The sequence below is a fragment of the Cherax quadricarinatus genome, chromosome 4 (assembly GCF_038502225.1).
Source record: "Cherax quadricarinatus isolate ZL_2023a chromosome 4, ASM3850222v1, whole genome shotgun sequence".
Lineage (NCBI taxonomy): Eukaryota > Metazoa > Arthropoda > Malacostraca > Decapoda > Parastacidae > Cherax > Cherax quadricarinatus.
The window spans coordinates 5,108,398-5,132,850 of NC_091295.1; the positions used below are offsets into that span (position 1 = coordinate 5,108,398).

The following is a 24,453-nucleotide window of genomic DNA, read 5'->3' on the forward strand; positions in this document are numbered from 1 at the left end:
TCCAGGCGAGAGATGAGACGTCTTGCTCTGTTCTCTACTCTGTCAAGCAGTCGCAGATGAGAGGGGGGGGCAGGCAAACCAAGAAAGTGGAGCATACTCAAGGTGTGAGCGTACTTGTGCCTCGTACAGGATCTTGCAACCCCTACTGTCAAGCAGATGCGAGATACGGCGAAGTGCTGTAAGCTTCCTGGCTGCCTTGTTTGCAAGATTTACAACATGGATCTTCATGGTTAGTTTGGAGTCAAATTTCACCCCAAGGATATCAACTTCTTCTCCAGGTGCCAACATCCTCCCATTCATCCTTACTACTGCACCAGCATTATCATCATGGTGCCTAGAGACTATCATCATTTGCGTTTTCTCAGGTGCAAATGTTACTTGCCATCTATTTCCCCAAGCTGATATAGCTCTCAGCTGGTGATTGATGTAGCTTAGAGCAGCTGGCCTTTCTTCTCTTGGATAAGTGAATGTCAGTGTACAGTCGTCTGCATATGCATGTGATTCTGGGATGAGATGAAGAAGGTCGTTGAAGTAGACATTCCATAACAGTGGACCCAGCACGCTTCCTTGTGGAACGCTTGCCCCAATAGGATGCCTTGCTGATTCCGTTCCATTGAGGACTACACTTAGAGATCTACCATGAAGGTAATCACTGAGGAGACATAGCGTAGAGCCTGCAATTCCCAGTGCTTGAAGTTTTGCTAAGAGGCCCTGGTGCCACACCCGGTCGAAAGCGCCAGCAATGTCCAGTGCTACCACACAGCTGACTTTGGATTCATCCAGTGACTGGTGCCACTTAGTGGAGAGGTTTAGCAACAGATCAGCAGCAGAGTAACCTTTCCTGAAGCCATATTGACGATCACAAAGTAGTGAGTGGTAGTCAAAAAAATCTGTCATTTGTCTTGAGATAATTGTTTCAAGGATCTTACCAGTGATTGACAGGAGTGACACTGGTCTGTAGTTGCTGATTTCTGCTCTGCTCTTCTTTTTGTGAACAGGGACTACATTTGTCTCTTTCCATGGAGAGGGCCATTTACACTGTACTAGGCAGTGCTGAAAGATGCGAGTTAGAGGTGCTGCTAGCTGGTCTGCACATCTTCTCAACAATCTTGGGCTCAACTTGTCTGGGCCCACGGTCTGTGACCAGGCCTCATGGTGGATCAGAGCCTGATCAACCGGACTGTTACTGCTGGCTGCACGCAATCCAACATACGAGCCACAGCCCGGCTGGTCAGGTACCGACTTTAGGTGCTTGTCCAGTACCAGCTTGAAGACAGCCAGGGGTCTATTGGTAATCCCCCTTATGTATGCTGGGAGGCAGCTGAACAGTCTCGGGGCCCCTGACACTTATTGTATCGTCTCTTAACGTGCTAGTGACACCCCTGCTTTTCATTGGGGGATGTTGCATCGTTTGCCAAGTCTTTTGCTTTCGTTGTGAGTGATTTTCATGTGCAAGTTCGGTACTAGTCCCTCTAGGATTTTCCAGGTGTATATAATCATGTATCTCTCCTGCCTGCGTTCCAGGGCATACAGGTTCAGGAACTTCAAGCGCTCCCAGTAATTGAGGCGTTTTATCTCCGTTATGTTCGCCGTGAAGGTTCTCTGTACATTTTCTAGGTCAGCAATTTCACCTGCCTTGAAAGGTGCTGTTAGTGTGCAGCAATATTCCAGCCTAGATAGAACAAGCGACCTGAAGAGTGTCATCATGGGCTTGGCATCCCTAGTTTTGATGGTTCTCATTATCCATCCTGTCATTTTTCTAGCAGCTGCGATTGATACAATGTTATGTTCCTTGAAGGCAAGATCCTCCGACATGATCACTCCCAGGTTTTTGACATTGGTTTTTCGCTCTATTTTGTGGCCGAAATTTGTTTTGTACTCTGATGAAGTTTTAATTTCCTCGTGTTTACCATATCTGAGTAATTAAAATTTCTCATCGTTGAACTTCACATTGTTTTCTGCAGCCCATTGAAAGATCTGGTTGATGTCCGCCTGGAGCCTTGCAGTGTCTGCAATGGAAGACACCGTCATGCAGATTCGGGTGTCATCTGCAAAGGAAGACACGGTGCTGTGGCTGACATCCTTGTCTATGTCAGATATGAGGATGAGAAACAAGAAGGGAGCGAGTACTGTGCCTTGTGGAACAGAGTTTTTCACCGTAGCTGCCTCGGACTTTACTCTGTTGACTACTACTCTTTGTGTTCTGTTTGTGAGGAAATTATAGATCCATCTACCAACTTTTCCTGTTATTCCTTTAGCACGCATTTTGTGCGCTATTACGCCATGGTCACACTTGTCGAAGGCTTTTGCAAAGTCTGTATATATTACATCTGCATTCTTTTTGTCTTCTAGTGCATCTAGGACCTTGTCGTAGTGATCCAATAGTTGAGACAGACAGGAGTGACCTGCTCTAAACCCATGTTGCCCTGGGTTGTGTAATTGATGGGTTTCTAGATGGGTGGCAATCTTGCTTCTTAGGACCCTTTCAAAGATTTTTATGATATAGTATGTTAGTGCTATCGGTCTGTAGTTCTTTGCTATTGCTTTACTGCCCCCTTTGTGGAGTGGGGCTATGTCTGTTGTTTTTAGTAACTGAGGGACGACCCCCGTGTCCATGCTCCCTCTCCATAGGATGGTAAAAGCTCGTGATAGGGGCTTCTTGTGGTTCTTGATGAACGCGGAGTTCCATGAGTCTGGCTCTGGGGCAGAGTGCATGGGCATGTCATTTATCGCCTGTTCGAAGTCATTTGGCGTCAGGATAACATCAGATAGGCTTGTGTTAACCAAATTCTGTGGCTCTCTCATAAAAAATTCATTTTGATCTTCGACTCTCAGTCTGGTTAGCGGCTTGCTAAAAACTGAGTCATACTGGGACTTGAGTAGCTCACTCATTTCCTTGCTGTCATCTGTGTAGGACCCATCTTGTTTAAGTAGGGGCCCAATACTGGACGTTGTTCTCGACTTTGATTTGGCATAGGAAAAGAAATACTTTGGGTTTCTTTCGATTTCATTTATGGCTTTCAGTTCTTCCCGCGATTCCTGACTCCTATAAGATTCCTTTAGCTTAAGTTCAATGTTTGCTATTTCTCTGACCAGTGACTCCCTACGCATTTCAGATATATTGGCCTCTTTTAGCCGCTCTGTTATTCTTTTTCGTCGCCTGTAAAGGGAGCGCCTGTCTCTTTCCATTTTACATCTACTCCTCCTTTTTCTTAAAGGAATAAGCCTTGAGCATACATCGAGTGCCACCGAGTTAATCTGTTCAAGGCATAAGTTGGGCTCTGTGTTGCTTAGTCTATCTTCCCAGCTTATATCGGTTAGGACTTGGTTTACTTGGTCCCACTTTATGTTCTTGTTATTGAAGTTGAATTTGGTAAAGGCTCCCTCGTGACTAATCTCATTATGTCGGTCTGGGGCTCCACGCATACATGTCTGAACCTCGATTAAGTTGTGATCTGAGTATGTTGTTTTTGATATGGTGACATTTCATATCAGATCATCATTGTTAGTGAAGATGAGGTCTAGTGTATTCTCCAGTCTAGTAGGCTCTATTATTTGCTGGTTTAAGTTGAATTTTGTGCAGAGATTTAAAAGCTTGTGTGTGTGTGTGAGTTTTCGTCAGAGCTGCCTCCTGATGTTATCACTGCAACAACATTATTTGCTATATGCCTCCATTTTAGGTGCCTTAAGTTGAAATCCCCCAGGAGCAAGATGTTGGGAGCAGGAGCTGGAAGATTTTCCAGACAGTGGTCAATTTTTAACAGCTGTTCCTGGAATTGCTGGGACGCTGCATCCGGAGGCTTGTAGACTACCACAATGACTAGGTTTTGGTTCTCGATCTTTAATGCTAAAACTTCCACTACATCATTTGAGGCATTAAGCAGTTCTGTGCAAACAAGTGACTCTGCAATATACAGGCCAACCCCCCCTTTTTCCTGTTCACTCTGTCGCATCTGTATAGGTTGTAACCTGGGATCCATATTTCGTTGTCCAAGTGATCCTTTATGTGGGTCTCAGTGAAAGCCGCGAACACTGCATTTGCCTCTGCAAGCAGTCCACAGATGAAAGGTATTTTGTTGTTCGTTGTTGGCTTTAGACCCTGTATATTTGCAAGGAAGAATGTCATCGGACTGGTGGTATTGGTGGTACTGGGGGGGACTTTTTTTTCCGGCATTAGTATCTGTATCTGTTGGTTTGGAGTGGAGGCCATCGACTGTGGTTCCACTCCAGGAATGACTGGATTTGGTGTACAATTTCTGCCATTTCCTGCCAGTTTTTTTTCCTTCCTGACACTAAAAAACCTCTCCGTCTTGAGTGGCTGTGGCTACCCAGGTTTTCCCATGGCCTGGATGTTTTGCATCTTTTTGTCCCCTTTAGATAGTGTGTCTGGCAATTTAAGTTATAGCACAGTCTTTCCTGTACTGAAGAGGGACACATTTCAGGGTGAAAAAGCTTACAGGAAGTGAGTTTGCATTTTCCTGTTGTCATTTTCTAGGGTAGTCATAGTTGCACGTTCCATCTGTTTTTCCAGATTTCCCAGGAGATGGGAAGTACAGTGCCTGCACTCTGAAGGAGGGGTGTTAATGTTGCAGTTTAAAATCTGTAGTGTAAAGCACCCTTCTGGCAAGACAGTGATGGAGTGAATGATGGTGAAAGTTTTTCTTTTTTGGGCCACCCTGCCTTGGTGGGAATCGGCCAGTGTGATAATAAATAAAAAAAAATATATATTATATATTATCACACTGGCCGATTCCCACCAAGGCAGGGTGGCCCAAAAAAGAAAAACTTTCACCATCATTCACTCCATCACTGTCTTGCCAGAAGAGTGCTTTACACTACAGTTTTTAAACTGCAACATTAACACCCCTCCTTCAGAGTGCAGGCACTGTACTTCCCATCTCCAGGACTCAAGTCCGGCCTGCCGGTTTCCCTGAACCCCTTCGTAAATGTTACTCTGCTCACACTCCAACAGCACGTCAAGTATTAAAAACCATTTGTCTTCATTCACTCCTATCAAACACGCTCACGCATGCCTGCTGGAAGTCCAAGCCCCTCGCACACAAAACCTCCTTTACCCCCTCCCTCCAACCTTTCCTAGGCCGACCCCTACCCCGCCTTCCTTCCACTACAGACTGATACACTCTTGAAGTTATTCTGTTTCGCTCCATTCTCTCCACATGTCCGAACCACCTCAACAACCCTTCCTCAGCCCTCTGGACAACAGTTTTGGTAATCCCGCACCTCCACCTAACTTCCAAACTACGAATTCTCTGCATTATATTCACACCACACATTGCTCTCAGACATGACATCTCCACTGCCTCCAGCCTTCTCCTCGCTGCAACATTCATCACCCATGCTTCACACCCATATAAGAGCGTTGGTAAAACTATACTCTCATACATTCCCCTCTTTGCCTCCAAGGACAAAGTTCTTTGTCTCCACAGACTTCTAAGTGCACCACTCACCCTTTTCCCCTCATCAATTCTATGATTCACCTCATCTTTCATAGACCCATACGCTGACACGTCCACTCCCAAATATCTGAATACATTCACCTCCTCCATACTCTCTCCCTCCAATCTGATATCCAATCTTTCATCACCTAATCTTTTTGTTATCCTCATAACCTTACTCTTTCCTGTATTCACTTTCAATTTTCTTCTTTTGCACACCCTACCAAATTCATCCACCAATCTCTGCAACTTCTCTTCAGAATCTCCCAAGAGCACAGTGTCATCAGCAAAGAGCAACTGTGACAACTCCCACTTTATGTGTGATTCTTTATCTTTTAACTCCACGCCTCTTGCCAAGACCCTCGCATTTACTTCTCTTACAACCCCATCTATAAATATATTAAACAACCACGGTGACATCACACATCCTTGTCTAAGGCCTACTTTTACTGGGAAATAATTTCCCTCTTTCCTACATACTCTAACTTGAGCCTCACTATCCTCGTAAAAACTCTTCACTGCTTTCAGTAACCTACCTCCTACACCATACACCTGCAGCATCTGCCACATTGCCTCCCTATCCACCCTGTCATACGCCTTTTCCAAATCCATAAATGCCACAAAGACCTCTTTAGCCTTATCTAAATACTGTTCACTTATATGTTTCACTGTAAACACCTGGTCCACACACCCCCTACCTTTCCTAAAGCCTCCTTGTTCATCTGCTATCCTATTCTCCGTCTTACTCTTAATTCTTTCAATAATAACTCTACCATACACTTTGCCAGGTATACTCAACAGACTTATCCCCCTATAATTTTTGCACTCTCTTTTATCCCCTTTGCCTTTATACAAAGGAACTATGCATGCTCTCTGCCAATCCCTAGGTACTTTACCCTCTTCCATACATTTATTAAATAATTGCACCAACCACTCCAAAACTATATCCCCACCTGCTTTTAACATTTCTATCTTTATCCCATCAATCCCGGCTGCCTTACCCCCTTTCATTTTACCTACTGCCTCATGAACTTCCCCCACACTCACAACTGGCTCTTCCTCACTCCTACAAGATGTTGTTCCTCCTTGCCCTATACACGAAATCACAGCTTCCCTATCTTCATCAACATTTAACAATTCCTCAAAATATTCCCTCCATCTTCCCAATACCTCTAACTCTCCATTTAATAACTCTCAATAATTCTAGCGGCTTCAAATCAAGTGGGAGAAAGCTGGTAGGCCCACATGTGAGAGAAAGGGTCTGTGTGGTCAGTGTGCACCACATAAAAAAAATCCTGCAGCACACAGTGCGTAATGAGAGAAAAAAAAACGATCGTTTTTTTGGATTAAAGCGCTGACTTTGAGGTGTATTTTCGTATAGTATTTATCGTTGTATTCGCGTTTTCATGGTCTTAGGTGATAAAATGGAAAGCATATTACAGAAATAGAGATGATTTTCATTACTTTGACGATAAAAATGACCTTGAAACTGAGCTCAAAGTAGCGGAAATGTTCGATTTTTACCAATGCTCAGGAATAAACAAATCACACCACACGTCCAATACACGTCAACTGGGGAGTTTAATATTCTTTCACTAGTGCACTGATATTATTTATACCATTTTTACAGTAATGCAGTTGTCTGCATACCAGTAAATTTTGTATTTTTTTGTATGAATAAAAAATCAAAATAGAAAGCAATAATAATATGAGAGGGGCCTAGTGATGTGACTAATGAACAGAGGATATGTTATTTTAGTGCCAAGAATGTCTACCTTGTTTATTCTGGACCCTATTTTGAAATTGGAATCTTTTTTAATTTGCATGAAATTGGCCAAATTGCCAATTTTTGACCACTATATTGGGTAGTTCAAATTGGTAAATGGGCGGTTTCTTGTACTCAGCTGATAGATAAAATAGAGTTCTAAAGAAATAGCTATGAATTTGGTCAACTGGAACAACGGAATTGGCTGAAAACAGGGCTCAAATTCGGCAAAATCGCCGATACACATATGTTGCCGAGACCGCTAATTTTGCGGGAGCGTAATTCCCTGAGTTTTCGACCAAATTTCGAACTTTTGGTGTCATTACCATCGGGAAAAGATTCTCTATCATTTCATAAGAAAAAATAATTTTTTTTTTTTCAAAAATTTATCGACTTAGAATGAATGTTTCAGAAAGGGGCCTGCAACAGTCAAAGGGTTAAGTGTACCCGTACCTAAATATACTTGCACACTGTGCTGGTGTGCAGGTACACATTAAAATTGCTAAGTCTCTCTCTACTCATGACGCTAATACTACGTAATAATATTCACTCTTGGGCACAGTAAATGTCTTATTTTACATCAATATAGGCATTTTCATTAATCCATCTATGATATTTTTCTCAAAATTATATATGAAACCCATTACATAGCATATAAACATGATACCTACACTCACAGAATAAAAATTGATGTAAATATGAGATTTGTTTACAAAGCAGCTGTGTAGGTAGTGTCGGAAGAGTTATGTTTTCTCTAGTCAAACTGGGGGGTAACTGTAGAAAAATATTTTTTTCGTATGCCTTTACTCTATATATAGCAATTCACGACCCTTGTGGGTCTAGTGCTTTTATAATAAATAATAATAATAATAATATTATTATTAATATTAATAATAATAATAATAATAATAATATTATTATTATTATTATTATTATTATTATTATTATTATTATTATTATTATCTTCATTCACTCTAAAAATGGGGTGTTGCTGTTTGTTTATTCTGAACTAACTTGTACAACTTGTACACAATGTAAGAGTATTTGTATTGTGAGGTAATTATTATTATAATAAAAAAATGTTGAGGTAAATGTTTTACAAACTCTTACAAATGGACGTGAATGAACTAAAAGCAGACACATATTAATACGCATTTATTTCGCCTGACCAAGTGATTGTCCACTACCTGTTCAGTTAGTGTTCTTACATTGTCTCAACTCTGTATCTTGTTCTCTCTCTCATTTACTCTTTCGTTAACTAGTTGGCTCTCATTGACGATGGCGTCTAAGGTTAGCTGTGATAAAAAGAGAAGTCGTAAGCCTCTTGCTTTAAGTGCCAAGTTAGAGGATGATGGTGTGCCATTCTGATTTTATTCAATAAACACCCTGCCATTCACCTCTCACACATTAATATTAATATTTTAAGGTAAGTAATAAGTGTACTCTGAAGACCTCATGAAGCTGTACACCCAGAGAAAGGTGGAAGAATAAGAAGAGGAAGTGGAACTGGTTCCAGAACCAAATCACTTCCAGACAAAGTTGATGGCAGAGGGGTTTTGTTTGCTTGAAGAATCTCTGTCATTGTTTGAATTGCAGGACTGGAATGTGAAACAGTACACCAAGGCTTTAGCATCTGTCCATTATGCAATTCACTGCTACTGTTTCATGTTTTGTTTACACGTTTTCATTACTAGTATAGTAGGGCCCCACTTATATGGCAGGTTAGGTTCCAGGCTACCGCTGAAAAGCGGACATTGCCAGAAAGCCATTTTTTTCTGCTTATAAATGCATATAAATTCCAAGTAACAAGTTTACATTAAGTTAGCAATAGAACTAGGCGTTAAAAACAATAAAAACTAAAATACACACACAGTACATTCATTAGTACCTTAAAATATTTGTAGTCTTAATGTAGGGTGTGAGGTGAGTAGTAGTTATTTGTAGGAACTCAGATGTAGGAGGTATGGTAGCCAGCCGGAACACCCCACCCTCACATAATATACTACGACATTTAAAGTGTCCCAATTTATTTTCCTGTGGAGTGTATTTATCATGTTTATATGCTACATATCGTGTTTATTATATAATTTTGAGAAAAATATCATAGATGGATAAATGAAAATGTTTATATTAATGTAATATATGACATTTAATGTGCCTCAGAGTGATTATTATTGCATATTATTATTTCTTCTTTCTTTCAACAAACTGGCCGTATCCCACCAAGGCAGGGTGGCCCAAAAGAAAAACAAAAGTTTCTTTTCTTAAATTTAGTAATTTATATAGGTGAAGAGGTTACTAGCCCCTTGCTCCTGGCATTTTAGTCGCCTCTTACAACACGCATGGCTTACGGAGGAAGAATTCTGTTCCACTTCCTCATGGAGATAAGAGGAAATAAACAAGAACAAGAACTAGAAAGAAAATAGAAGAAAACCCAGAGGTGTGTGTATATATATGCTTGTACATGGATCAAAGTAGAATGACATGGAGAGCGCATAAATCTGTAGGGGAAGGAAGGCGGGGTAGGGGTCATCCTCGAAAAGGTTGGAAGGAAGGGGTAAGGGAGGTTTTGTGGGCGAGGGGCTTGGACTTCCAGCAAGCAGGCATGAGCGTGTTCGATAGGAGTGAATGAAGACGAATGGTATTTGGGACCTGATGATCTGTTGGAGTGTGATCAGGGTAATATTTAGTGAAGGGATTCAGGGAAACTGTTTATTTTTATATAGCTGGACTTGAGTCCTGGAAATGGGAAGTACAATGCCTGCACTCTAAAGGAGATTTTCGGATATTAGCAGCTTGAAGGGATATGTTGTGTATCTTTTTACATATATGCTTCTAAACTGTTGTGTTCTGAGCACCTCTGCAAAAACAGTGATTATGTGTGAGTGACTTGAAAGTGTTGAATGATGATGAAAGTATTTTCTTTTTGGGGATTTTCTTTCTTTTTGGGTCACCCTGCCTCGGTGGGAGACGGCCAATTTGTTAAAAAAAAACAAAAAAAACACCAGTAATCCTACCATCGTGTAAAACAATTACAGGCTTCCGTTTTACACTCACTTGGCAGGACGGTAGTACCTCCCTGGGCGGTTGCTGTCTACCAATCTACTACCTAGGATATTATTATTATCATTATTAATTTATGGCATCCTCTGCCTAATAAGAAACTCATAGTGATTTTAACCCTTTGAGGGTCGACAGGCCCTCTCTGAAACTCGTTCTCAGGGTCGGCCAAATTTAAAAAAAAAAAAAAATTATTTTCTCTTATGAAAAGATAGAGAATCTTTTCCCGATCATAAAGACACCAAAAGTTTGAAATTTGATAGAAAACTTATGGAATTATGCTCTCGCAAAGTTAGCGGTCTCGGCGATATTTACGCATCGGCGATTTTGCCCACTTTGAGCCCCATTTTCGGCCAATTTCACTGTACTAGTCGACAAAAAACATGAATATTTCGCTAGAACTCCATTTTTTCTATCGAATGGGTGCAAGAAACCACCCATTTATAAATTCAACTATCCAGTACAGTGGTCAGAATTTAGCAATTTTGCCAATTACACACAAATTTCAAAAGATGCCAATTTCCGAATAGGGTCCAGAATAAACAAGAAAGACATTCCTGGCACTAAAATGACATTTCCTCTAGTCATTAGTCACGTCTCAAGGGCCCTCTTATATCCTTTTGCTTTCCACTTTGAATTTTTATTCTCACAAAAAATATAAGATTTACTGTTATGCAGACTACTGCATTAGTGTAAAAAATGGTATAAATATTATTGGTGCACTTGTAAAAGAATATTAGACTCACCAGTTGACGTGTATTGCACGCTTGGCACGATTTGTTTACTTTTGAAGTTTGGTAAAAATCGAACATTTCTGCTGCTTTGAGCTCAATTTCAAGGCACCTTTCATTGTAAAACCGGTCAAAATCATCTCAATTTCTGTAATATGTCTTCCATTCTATAAAATGAGACCAAGAAAACTAGAATACAACAATAAATACCATACGAAAATACACTGCAAAGTCGCTGATTTATTAAAAAAAAATGGTCAAAGTTTTTTTTTTTCTCATTATGCACTGTGTGCTGCAGGATTTTTTTTAGACTGTGCACACTGACCACATAGACCCATTCTTTCACATGAAGGCCTACCAGCTTTCTCCCACTAGATTTGAGGCTGCTAGAATTTATGAGTACTAGTACGTCAAAAACCCCTACGCGTAAAACGTACTAGTACGACCAAAACCCTCAAAGGGTTAATGTGTACCTGCATGCCAGCACAGTGTATAAGTTTATTTAGGTACAGGTATGCAAAAATGTAATTATCAGAGTATATATATAAAATATGAAGTAACTTTAAAACACTCGAAATTTTGGAAAGTTTCTGGACATAATGAAGAGACATTGCTGTATGACCCCCTTGTGGTTTAGCGCTTCTTTTTGATTATTATAATATTGGAGAGACACAGTGTTCACGGAGTTCATGGAGAATGTAAACAAACCTGGTGGGGCTCAGTGACCATGTTAGAAAGTCAGGTGGGAGGAGCTGTATAGCGAGTTTTGGTCATAGTTTGTAATGTCTGTATTAGAGGAATGCCATAAGGCGAAATGCCACAAGGCAGGGCCCTACTGTGTACAGTAGGTTACGCTAGTAAACTCGATGTTGATATGTACATATGCTACACTGCTGTACGGCACTGGATACTTACATATGTTGGACTTACGAACATACTGACCTACGAATGACTGCTCGGAACTGAACTTGTTCGTAAGTAGGGGAATATCCGTATTCCAAAACTTGATTACACTATTATATTCCAAAGCTTGATTGTACTGCTCCCATATGTATCTCAAATACATTTTGAGGATAATATTGTACACTAAAACCTCTCATTAAGTATTTACTTTAAGGACCTTCTTGCTATTAACCCCTTGACTGTCGAGGTCGTATATATATGTCTTACGAGGTACCGTGTTTGACGTATATATACTCAAATTCTAGCGGCGTCAAATCAAGCAGGAGAAAGCTGGTAGGCCCACATGTGAGAGAATGGGTCTGTGTGGTCAGTGTGCACCATATAAAAAAAATCCTGGAGCATGTAGTGCATAATGAGAAAAAAAATCTCCGACCGTTTTTTTTAATTAAAATGCCGACTTTGTGGTCTATTTTTGTATAGTATTTATGGTTGTATTCTCATTTTCTTGGTCTCATTTGATAGAAATAGAGGTGATTTTGATTGATTTTACTATAAAAAGAACCTGGAAATGGAGCTCAAAGTAGGGGAAATGTTTGATTTTTGCCGATGTTCAAAAGTAAACAAATGATGTCATTGTCCAATAAATGTCCAACTAGCCATTCTAATATGCAGTCATGAATGGGTTGATGTTATTTATACAGTTATTACAGTATTGCAGTAGTCTGCATTACAGTAAATCTTCTATTTTTTGTTTGAATAAAAATTCAAAATAGAAAACAAGAGTAATATCAGAGGGGCCTGGAGACATGACTGATGAACAAAGAAAATGTTATTTTAGAGCCAGGAATGTCTGTATTGTTCATTCTGGACCTTATTTTGAAATTGTCATATTTTTTAATTTTCATGAAATTGGCCAAATTGCAAATTTCTGACCACGTTATTTGGTAGTTGATATCGGTAAATGGGCAGTTTCCTGCACTCAATCGATAGAAAAAATGGAGTTCTAAAGAAATAGCTATGAGTTTGGTTGACTGGAACAAAGGAATTAGCCGAAAATAGGGCTTAAATTGGGCGAAATCACTGATTTGTAAATATCGCTGAGGTCGCTAACTTCGCGAGAGCGTAATTCCGTCAGTTTTCCATCAAATTTCATGTTTTTTGGTGTCATTACAATCGGGAAAAGATTCTCTATCATTTCATAAGAAAAAATTATTTTTTTTTTAACCCCTTGACTGTCGCAACCCCCAATCCTGAGGTGTCTCCTGGTGTTGCAAAATTTAAAAAAAAAATTATTTTTTTATGAAATGATAAAGAATCTTTTCCCGATTGTAATGACACCAAAAAAAATTAAATTTGATGGAAAACTGACGGAATTACTCTCTAGCGAAGTTAGCAACCTCAGCGATATTTACAAATCGGCGATTTCGCCCAATTTGAGCCCTATTTTCGGCTTATTCCATTGTTCCAGTTGACCAAACTCATAGCTATTTCTTTAGAACTCCGTTTTTTTTATCGATTGAGTACAAGAAACTGCCCATTTACCGATTTCAACTACCCAATAACGTGGTCAGAAATTTGCAATTTGGCCAATTTCACGAAAATTAAAAAATATGACAATTTCAAAATAAGGTCCAGAATGAACAATGCAGACATTCCTGGCTCTAAAATAACATTTTCTTTGTTCATCAGTCATGTCTCCAGGCCCCTCTGATATTACTCTTGCTTTCTATTTTGAATTTTTATTCAAACAAAAAATAGAAGATTTACTGTTATGCAGACTACTGCAATACTGTAATAATTGTAAAAATAACATCAACCCATTCGTGACTGCATATTAGAATGGCTAGTTGGACATTTATTGGACAATGACATCATTTGTTTACTTTTGAACATTGGCAAAAATCAAACATTTCCCCTATTTTGAGCTCCATTTCCAGGTTCTTTTTATAGTAAAATCAATCAAAATCACCTCTATTTCTATAATATGTTTTCCATTCTATCAAATGAGACCAAGAAAACGAGAATGCAACCATAAATACTATACGAAAATAGACCACAAAGTCGGCATTTTAATTAAAAAAACGGTCGGAGTTTTTTTTTCTCATTATGCACTGCATGCTGCAGGATTTTTTTTATATGGTGAACACTGACCACACAGACCCATTCTCTCACATGTGGGCCTACCAGCTTTCTCCTGCTTGATTTGAAGCTGCTAGAATTTATGAGTATATATACGTCAAACACGGTACCTCGTAAGACGTATATGTACGGCCGCGACAGTCAAAGGGTTAAATTTTGCGACACCAGGAGACACTTCAGGATTGGGGGTTGCGACAGTCAAAGTGTTAAATAAGTGGGTATATTCTTTGTCATGCATTATGTTTTGTGGCTATGAGCTGACTTATACTCACAGTCAGCTGTTCTTGCATCACTTTGAGTTTCACACTAAAACTGCAGTATCTCATGTTCGTTAAGGAATAGTTCAGGAGACTCCCAATTAAATTTACTTCAATGAAAAGTGAATGTGAGCACTTAGTAAATTAGGATTGCACCTGCTGAGTGACTGAAGGCTGTCGTTCAATATGTTGCAAAAATGCCACTTTGCAAAGTGCACATTTTATCATTTGGAGTCTTAAAAAAATTGTTGTTGATTTCTGAGAATTACTACAGGAACAAAATGGAGCATTGGAGTGATTATACTACAAAAGAAATATATTATTGAAATTTTAAGTTATAGAATATATATTTATTTTAAGTTTTACTGTTCATTTTGCAGATGAGACTTTCCCAGCCTCATGAAGCAGTGGATATCTCACAGTATTTACAGCAGTTGTTTGATGGTCCTGAGGAGCGCTGGCCATATGTAGACACATCAGACTTTATGGGTGATCTTCTCTTTGCTGACCAGCCCAAGATTGATCTACAGGTAGGATAACAAAGTTTACATAACGTGTGTCACCAACATGTTATGTAAACTGATGAAGATGTAAGATCTTGGTTTACTTAACATATGTGTCACCAACACACGTGTTATGTAAACTGATGAAGATGTAAGATCTTGGTTTACTTAACATATGTGTCACCAACACACGTGTTATGTAAACTGATGAAGATGTAAGATCTTGGTTTACTTAACGTGTGTCACTGACACATGTTACGTAAATTATTGTTTAGGTTATAAATAAATTAACCTACTTATTGCACTGTCAGATTTTAATATATTCTTCTTTCTTTTAACACACCGGCCATATCCCACCAAGGTAGGGTGGCCCAAAAGGAAAAACAAAAGCTTCTCCTTTTACATTTAGTAATATATACAGGAGAAGGGGTTACTAGACCCTTGCTCCCGGCATTTTAGTCGCCTCTTACAACACGCATGGCTTATGGAGGAAGAATTCTATTCCACTTCCCCATGGAGGTAAGAGGAAATAAACAAGAACAAGAACTAGTAAGAAAATAGAAAAAAACCCAGAGGGGTGTGTGTATATATATATGCTTGTACATGTATGTGTAGTGTGACCTAAGTGTAAGTAGAAGTAGCAAGACGTACCTGAAACCTTGCATGTTTATGAGACAGAAAAATGGACACCAGCATTCCTACCATCATGTAAAACAATTACTGGCTTTCGTTTTACACTCACTTGGCAGGATGGTAGTACCTCTGGGCGGTTGCTGTCTACCAACCTACTACCTATAATTTTAATACTGTATATATGAAAGATATATCAAGTTTATATGTAGTAGGTTGGTAGACAGCAACCGCCCAGGGAGGTACTACCGTCCTGCCAAGTGAGTGTAAAACGGAAGCCTGTAATTGTTTTACATGATGGTAGGATTGCTGGTGTCCATTTTTCTGTCTCATAAACATGCAAGATTTCAGATACATCTTGCTACTTCTACTTACACTTAGGTCACACTACACATACATGTACAAGCATATATATACACACCCCTCTGGGTTTTCTTCTATTTTCTTTCTAGTTCTTGTTCTTGTTTATTTCCTCTTATCTCCATGGGGAAGTGGAACAGAATTCTTCCTCCGTAAGCCATGTGTGTTGTAAGAGGCAACTAAAATGCTGGGAGCAAGGGGCTAGTAACCCCTTCTCCTGTATGTATTACTAAATGTAAAAGGAGAAACTTTCGTTTTTCCTTTTGGGCCACCCCACCTTGGTGGGATACAGCCAGTGTGTTGAAAGAAAGAAAGAACTACATAACACAACTGCCTGCTAATACTTTGAAGAAAACTGCTCAGACCAGGTGTTTTGTCTTTGCACATAAAAAAAAGTCCACAAAAATGCACACACACTGGTTTTATGTGTGAGGAGTGTAAAACACCATTGTGTATGAAAACATGTTTCAAAGAGTTCCACAAGCTGCAGAACTTCTAGGAGTATGTTCAGTGACTGTATATTGGTATATATATTATAGAACAATAGTAAAAAACAATTTTTTGTATTGTTTGTTTTTGTAAACAAGTTTTGTAAACAATATATTGATAATTATGTTTGTGTGCTTATTGTGTTGTATACAACGAGTGTATATACGTACACTGCACCTTACTTTGGTCTCACAGGCCACATAAGTTATGTGAAAAAATAAAATGGTGAAAAAAACAACAAACCTTCAAATACAAGTAAACCAAAGTTTACCAGGTGAGCCGCAGTCACCGCTGTTGCCATACGCGGCTCATTTTCTGCAAACTTCACGCCTCTATATCTCGGTAAGTACTGATGGCAAAAATTTGTTGTTTTTTTTGGACTAAAACACTCAGAAAAATAATCTTAACATTTTCATAAGAAAAAATAATTTTTTTTTTCGAATATTTTGCGACATAGAATGACAGTTTCAGAAAGGGGCCTGCAACAGTCAAAGGGTTAAAACAGCAACTTTGCAGTGTATTTCCATATGGTATTTATGGTTGTATTCTCATTTCTTTGTCTCATTTGATAGAATGTAAGATATATTACAGAACTAGAGATGGTTTTGATCGGTTTCACAATGAAAAGTACCTTGAAATTAAGGTGAAAGTAGCGGAAATGTTTGATTTTTGCCAGTGTTCAAGAGTAAACAAATCATGCCACGCATCCAGTATTCTTTCGCAAGTGCGCTGATATTATTTATACCATTTTTACAATGATGCAGTAGTCTGCATAGCAGTAAATCTTTAATATTTTGTGTGAATAAAAATTCAAAATGGAAAGCAAGAGTAATATAAGAGGGGCCTGGAGATGTGACTAATGAACAGAGAAAATGTTATTTTAGTTCCAGGAATGTCTGTCTTGTTTATTCTGGGCCATATTTTGATCTTGGCATCTTCTGAAATTTGGTTGAAATTGGCCAAATTGCCAATTTCTGACCACTTTATTGGGTAGTTGAAATTGGTAAATGGGCAGTTTCTTGTACTCAGTTGATATAACAAATGGAGTTCTAGTGAAATAGCTATGATTTTTGTCAACTGGAACAATGGAATTGGCCGAAAATAGGGCGCAAAGTGGACAAAAATCATCAATGCATAAATATCGTTGATATCGCTAACTTTGCGAGAGGGTAATTTTGTAAGTTTTCCATCAGATTTCGAGCTTTTGGTGTTATTACCATCGGGAAAAGATTCTCTTATCATTTCATAAGAAAAATAATAATTTTTTTTTTTTTACCTTGAGAGTGAGTTAAGGATCAGGGGGTCTCAACCCTCAAAGGGTTAATCTTGTCTCCCAGGATGTGACAAATAACAGTCAACTAACACCCAGGTACCCATTTAGTGCTAGGTGAACAGCGACAACAGGTGTAAGGAAACATGTCCAACATTTTCATCTGTGCCGGTAATTGAACCACGAACATTTAGTATGTGAGCTGAGTGCTCTTTCTATGGATAGAGACATTATATATTTCAAATAGTTTTGTTACAGTGGTTGGCTGCTCACCACATTTACAGGTCCTGTAATGAAAAATTTAACTCAGTAATTGGAGACTTGACATTTACTGTAACAAAGATAATATAGAATGGAAGATTAAGTTATGGAAATTGTGGTATTTTAATCTTGTTCGAGTCAGACATAGTGGGGGGAATCGACTTATCAAGCAAATATAGGCCTAAACTTGAATTAGCACCAAAATTTTAGGGGTCGACTTATATGCCAGGACGACTTGTTTGCTGGCATGTACGGTTGTTTGTCTAGGAAATGTATCTTCACTTTTTTTTTATGAATGTTGAGAGTCTTTATCCAGTATGCCAAATTATTTAAAAGAGATGATTCTTATATATAATGTTTGCTATTTTTATAAAAGGAATTTAATTAAAGAGTACTTACTGTCTGTAAAGAAAAACACACTGTTTCAAACTATTGTTGTTTTACAGGTTGGGTTCTGTGGTATGTATCCATACTGCAGTACACTGGTGGTTGACATAAGACCATGGGCCTTGATGGTCAATCATACTGGGATAGAACTGTTGCTGCAAGAAGCTGACTCCTCAAGTAGCTGGTTTGTTCCTCCTGGAGCTGTGTTTGCTCCCCCAAAGATGGATGGACTTTTTACAATTGGCTTAATAGAAAATGACCAACATTATCATACTACATCTTTACAGTTGTCCAAAGAAGACAGATGGTACAGTCTGAAGTTTGAGGGTCGCATTCCTCGAGAAGGTTCCACTAACCTCCGCATTCCTACTCAGGACAAAGTGTGTTTCATTACTGTTCTCTCTAGGTACGAGGAGAACATTCAAATAATGCACCTTCTGCCAACTTATTCAATCACCAACAATACTGAAGAGGAATTAACTGTTTGTTCTATGTATGTTTATGCTGGCAATATTAAGATCCAGCTTCCTGTGTCATTACCTGCTTTAGAACTGTCTAGTAAATGCCGAAGCAGCTGCATGAAAGAAGTTCCACTACTTATGTGGCACATTCTAAGAGACCCTGGCTCATCAACATCAGATGAAGAGCTCTGTTGTATTCAGATTGGCCAAAATGGTTATCAAGCTCACCCAGTTGTAATAAAGGACACACCACCAGACCAGAGGATGACTTTTACACTGCCAAATAGTGATGATGGACCTGTCCTCAATAGATCATTCTTGGTTACTTCTCACAAGCACTTTGGCCAAATTAAAATGGTTGTTCAAGTGGATCCATCACCGCAAATGATTATACACAATTGTACAAATGCCCTACTTATATTAGGTAAGTCAAGTTTCTAGTAATATTTTTTTCAAATTAATTCAAGACTTCATTTAATTGAAGTAGTTGAGTAACTGGAAGTTTATGCAGTGTAGCCACAGTATAACAGCATTGTAATAAAGTTATCCTTCTGTAAAGAACAAAAAGGCACAATACCGTGACTGGAACATTACTCGCACAAAGGAGAGAGGAGCTTACAACAACGTTTTGGTCCGACTTGGATCGTTTACAAAGTCACACTAACAGAAAGGACAGGAGGAGGCAGTATACACAGCCTCTCTTCATTTAACGATGGAGTTCTGTTTCTAAGACAACATTGGTAAACGAATTTGTCATTAAGTGAGGAAAATACTATAATGGTAGTGGGTTTGTGTCATCCATCTTTGATACTGTTTTAATGTCTCCTTTCCACCATTTATAACATTTCTGGTATATTTTTAAATGTTTATAAAGCAGTGTACTGTATACTGTAATATACTAAATAGAGAAAATCAGCTCTAATATACACTATTTAGGTGTGCATACTGGTCAGAGAGCCCGTCGTAAGTCTGAGTTGTTGGTAAACAAGTACGTCACTAATTGAGGAGAGGCTGTATAGACCAGCAGACAGGGACAGGACGAGAGCAGTAGTAGGAAAGGAAGTAGAGAGGTAGTGGTAGGAGCAGTAGTGGAATCAGTCAAGGCCAAGAAAGAGGAGAGCTAAGGGGTAGAAACAAAAACACAGGGAAAAGGGGCAGGGAGGGGGGTAAGTAAAGGACCAAACATCTGAGGCAGAAGAATGAAAACCCAAAGAAGAAAGATAAAAAAAAAAAAAGAGGAAGAGGGAGGAGGAGAAAAATGAATCAGGTTGAGTCACGGGTGTTCTGAAGTTTGGAGCATTTTACAATGTAATGGGAAAGGAAGGCATCTACAGACAAAACCCTACTTCTAACTGTGAAAGTTAGAAGTAGGGAAGACAGTTTTAGCAGAAGACTAGTCAATAGGATGACTGTGATCTCTGACATGACAGAAAAGAGCATTCTTGGTGTCAGAAAGAGAGCAGCCAGTTTCTCCAAAGTACTGAAGAGGACAAGAGGAACAGGAAATAGAGTAGACACCAGGAGCATCTATGGAGGGAGGAGAGGTATGAACTAGAATAGTGCAAAGAGTGTTAGTCTGGCAAAAGTAAGTTTGATGTCTAAGGAACGGAGAGAGTTGTTGAGATTAGAAAGACTGGAAGTATAGGGAAGGCAGAGAACAGGAGATTTCCAAGGAGTAGAACTGGAAACACTTAAATTTTGAGAGCCAACTGTGTGTTTAACCCATAAACGGTCCAAACATATATATACGTTTTTTCAACATTTGAAAGTATGTAAAAAAAGTTTATCTTTTTTTTTTACATTTGAAAACGTGTAAAAAAACTTTGATCTACTTTTTTTTTGTTATATTTGAAAATATGTAAAAAAACAACGTAGATCTACTTTTGGAGCACTACGCATGTGAACGTAGATCTGCTTGGACCGTTCACGGGTTAATTATTTATATTGCACAAAATATTAATTTCTAGCTCTTATCTGTGTATGTGTGTTTGTGTGTGTTTGTATGTGTGTGTGTTTGTGTGTGTGTGTGTGTGTGTGTGTGTGTGTGTGTGTGTGTGTGTGTGTGTGTGTGTGTGTGTGTGTGTGTGTGTGTGTGTGTGTGTGTGTGTGTGTGTACTCGCCTAATTGTACTCACCTAATTGTGGTTGCAGGGGTTAAGACTCAGCTCCTGGCCCCGCCTCTTCACTGATCGCTACTGGGTCCTCTCTCTCTCTGCTTCCTGAGCTTTGTCATACCTCTTCTTGAAACTATGTATGGTTCCTGCCTCCACTACTTCACTTGCTAGGCTATTCCACTTGCTGACAACTCTATGACTGAAGAAATACTTTCTAACGTCCCTGTGACTCGTCTGAGTCTTCAGCTTCCAGTTGTGACCCCTTGTCCCTGTGTCCCCTCTCTGGAACATCCTATCTCTGTCCACCTTGTCTATTCCCCGCAGTATCTTGTATGTCGTTATCATGTCTCCCCTGACCCTTCTGTCCTCCAGTGTCGTCAGTCCGATTTCCCTTAACCTTTCCTCATACGACATTCCCTTGAGCTCTGGGACTAGCCTTGTTGCAAACCTTTGTACTTTCTCTAACTTCTTGACGTGCTTGACCAGGTGTGGGTTCCAGACTGGTGCTGCATACTCCAGTATGGGCCTAACATACACAGTGTACAGTGTCTTGAACGATTCCTTATTAAGGTATCGGAACGCTATTCTCAGGTTTGCCAGGCGCCCGTATGCTGCAGCAGTTATTTGGTTGATGTGTGCCTCCGGTGATGTGCTCGGTGTTATGGTCACCCCAAGGTCTTTCTCCCTGAGTGAGGTCTGTAGTCTTTGTCCACCTAGCCTATACTCTGTCTGCGGTCTTCTTTGCCCCTCCCCAATCTTCGTGACTTTGCATTTGGCTGGATTGAATTCGAGAAGCCAGTTACTGGACCACATGTCCAGCCTGTCCAGGTCTCTTTGCAGTCCTGCCTCATCCTCGTCCGATTTAATTCTTCTCATCAACTTCACGTCATCTGCGAACAGGGACACTTCAGAGTCTATTACTTCCATCATGTCATTCACATATATCAAAAATAGCACTGGTCCTAGAACTGACCCCTGTGGGACCCCGCTCGTAACAGGCGCCCACTGTGATACCTCTTCACATACCATGACTCGTTGCTGCCTCCCTGTCAGGTATTCCCTTATCCATTGCAGTGCCCTCCCTTTTACGTGCGCCTGATCCTCCAGCTTCTGCACTAATCTCTTGTGGGGAACTGTGTCAAAGGCCTTCCCTGCAGTCTAGGAAAACGCAATCTACCCACCCCTCTCTCTCGTGTCTTACTTCTGTTACCTTGTCATAAAACTCCAGGAGGTTTGTGATACAGGATTTGCCTTCCATGAACCCATGCTGGTTTTCATTTATAATCTTGTTCCTTTCCAGGTGTTCGACCACTCTCCTCCTGATAATCTTCTCCATGACTTGGCACACAATACATGTCAGAGACACAGGTCTGTAGTTTAGTGCCTCGTTTCTGTTTCCTTTCTTAAATATGGGGACTACATTAGCTGTCTTCCATTTCTCAGGTAGTTGCCCAATTTCAAGGGATGTGTTGAAGATTGTGGTTAGAGGCATGCACAGCATCTCTGCTCCTTCTCTAAGGACCCATGGGGAGATGTTGTCCGGTCCCATCGCCTTTGAGGTGTCAAGGTCACTCAAGAGCTTCTTCATCTCCTCCTCAGTTGTTCGTATGTCATCCAACACTTGTTGGTATATTCCCTCTTGATGTTCCCTTCTGTGCTGTCTTCCCACAGCCCTTCCTGTCTCTACTGTAAAAACTTCCTTAAATCTCCTGTTCAGCTCCTCACATACCTCTTGATTATTTCTTGTGAGTTCTCCACCTTCTGTCCTTAATCTGATCACCTGGTCTTTTACTGTTGTCTTCCTCCTGATGTGGCTATACAACAGTTTCGGGTCAGTCTTGATTCTCGATGCTATGTCATTTTCATACTGTCGCTGGGCCTCCCTCCTTACCTGTGCATACTCATTCCTGGCTCTGCGACTGATCTCCCTATTTTCGTGTGTTCTCTGCCTTCTGTACTTTTTCCATTCTCTATTACACTTTGTTTTTGCCTCCTTACACCGTCGGGTAAACCAGGGGCTCGTTCTGGTCTTCCCGTTGTTACTGTTGCCCTTGGGAATAAACTTTTCCACTGCCTCCTTGCATTTTGTTGTTACATATTCCATCATTTCATTTACTGGCTTTACTGCCAGTTCTCTGTCCCACTGGACCTCCCGCAGGAAGTTCTTCAACCCTATGTAGTCCCCTCTTTTATAGTCAGGCTTTTCCCATTCAACTCCTGTTATTCTCTCCACTTGCAGCTCTACTATGTATTCAAAGCACAGAACCACGTGGTCGCTAGCTCCTAGGGGACTCTCATACTTGATGTCCTCAATGTCTGAGCTGCCCAGGGTGAACACAAGGTCCAATCTTGCTGGTTCATCCTCCCCTCTCACTCTGGTAGTGTCCTTAACATGTTGGTGCATGAGGTTTTCCAGCACCACGTCCAACATCCTGGCTCTCCATGTTTCGTGTGTGTGTGTGTGTGTGTGTGTGTGTGTGTGTGTGTACACCTATTTGTGATTGCAGGGGTCGAGACATAGCTCCAGGCCCTGCCTCTTCACTGATCACTACTAAGTCCTCTCTCTCTCTCTCCCCCTGCTCCATGAGCTTTATCATACCTCATCTTAAAACTATGTATGGTTCCTGCCTCCACTACATCACTTGTCAGGGTATTCCTGACAACTCTATGACTAAAGAAATACTTCCTAACATCTCTCTGACTCATATGAGTCTTCAACTTCCAATTATGACCCCTTGTTTCTGTGTCCCATCTCTGGGACATCCTGTCTCTGTCCACCACCTGTGTGTGTGTGTGTGTATGTCTCTCTCTTTCTTTCTCTCTCTCTCTCTTTCCCTTTCTTTCTTTCTCTTTTTTTTTTTACAAGGGGTTTGACAAGGTTAAGGATCCCTAGCTTTATTGACAAGCTATTTACAGGTTAAGGATTCCTAACATTATTGGCAAGCTAGGAGCTGTTACCTACATCAGCTCATTTGAAAGCATTTTTATTGTTATGAGACATACAAGTAGGGAACAGAATGAAGTTGGAGCCATCTGTGGGCCAGCATTTTCATTTGATCAACTGACTTAATCTCGTTGATATCATTATGCTGTACGAATGTGTTCCATACTCAAGTCATCCTGGGTATATATGATCTCAGATGGAGTGATGTTCTGGAGAAGGGTACAGCTAGAGTGAAGTTGCTGCCTTCTGCCTGTCTTGTGGCATAAAAGCTTGTTTCACGCTGTCCTCGAAGTGGATCCAAATGTGCTACTTTGACAATATTGGCCTTATACATAACAGTAAGGCCGCCCACATCCCTCCTATGTTGAAGGCTCTGCCGAAATGACAGATCTATCCAGGATGGGTCCAGGCGAGAGATGAGATGTCTTGCTCTGTTCTCTACTCTGTCAAGCAGTCACAGATGAGAGGGGGGCAGGCAAACCAAGAAAGTGAAGCATACTCAAGGTGTGAGCGTACTTGTGCCTTGTACAGAATCTTGCAACCCCTACTGTCAACCAGATGCGAGATACGGCGAAGTGCTGTAAGCTTCCTGGCTGCCTTGTTTGCAAGATTTACAACATGGTTCTTCATGGTTAGTTTGGAGTCAAATTTCACCCCAAGGATATCAACTTCTTCTCCAGGTGCCAACACACTCCCATTCATCCTTACTACTGCACCAGCATTA

The 24,453-nt window shown here is 40.2% G+C and overlaps 1 protein-coding gene across 1 annotated transcript in view; it reads left to right on the forward strand.

Moving 5' to 3' along the window:
* Positions 1-24,453, forward strand: part of Vps13B (vacuolar protein sorting 13B) — a 394,231-nt gene that overhangs the window by 289,036 nt on the left and 80,742 nt on the right. The window contains exons 33-34 of the mRNA XM_070098172.1: positions 14,692-14,841; positions 18,271-19,096. Of these exons, the coding sequence (XP_069954273.1) occupies positions 14,692-14,841; positions 18,271-19,096 (976 nt within the window). The remainder of the gene's footprint in view (positions 1-14,691; positions 14,842-18,270; positions 19,097-24,453) is intronic.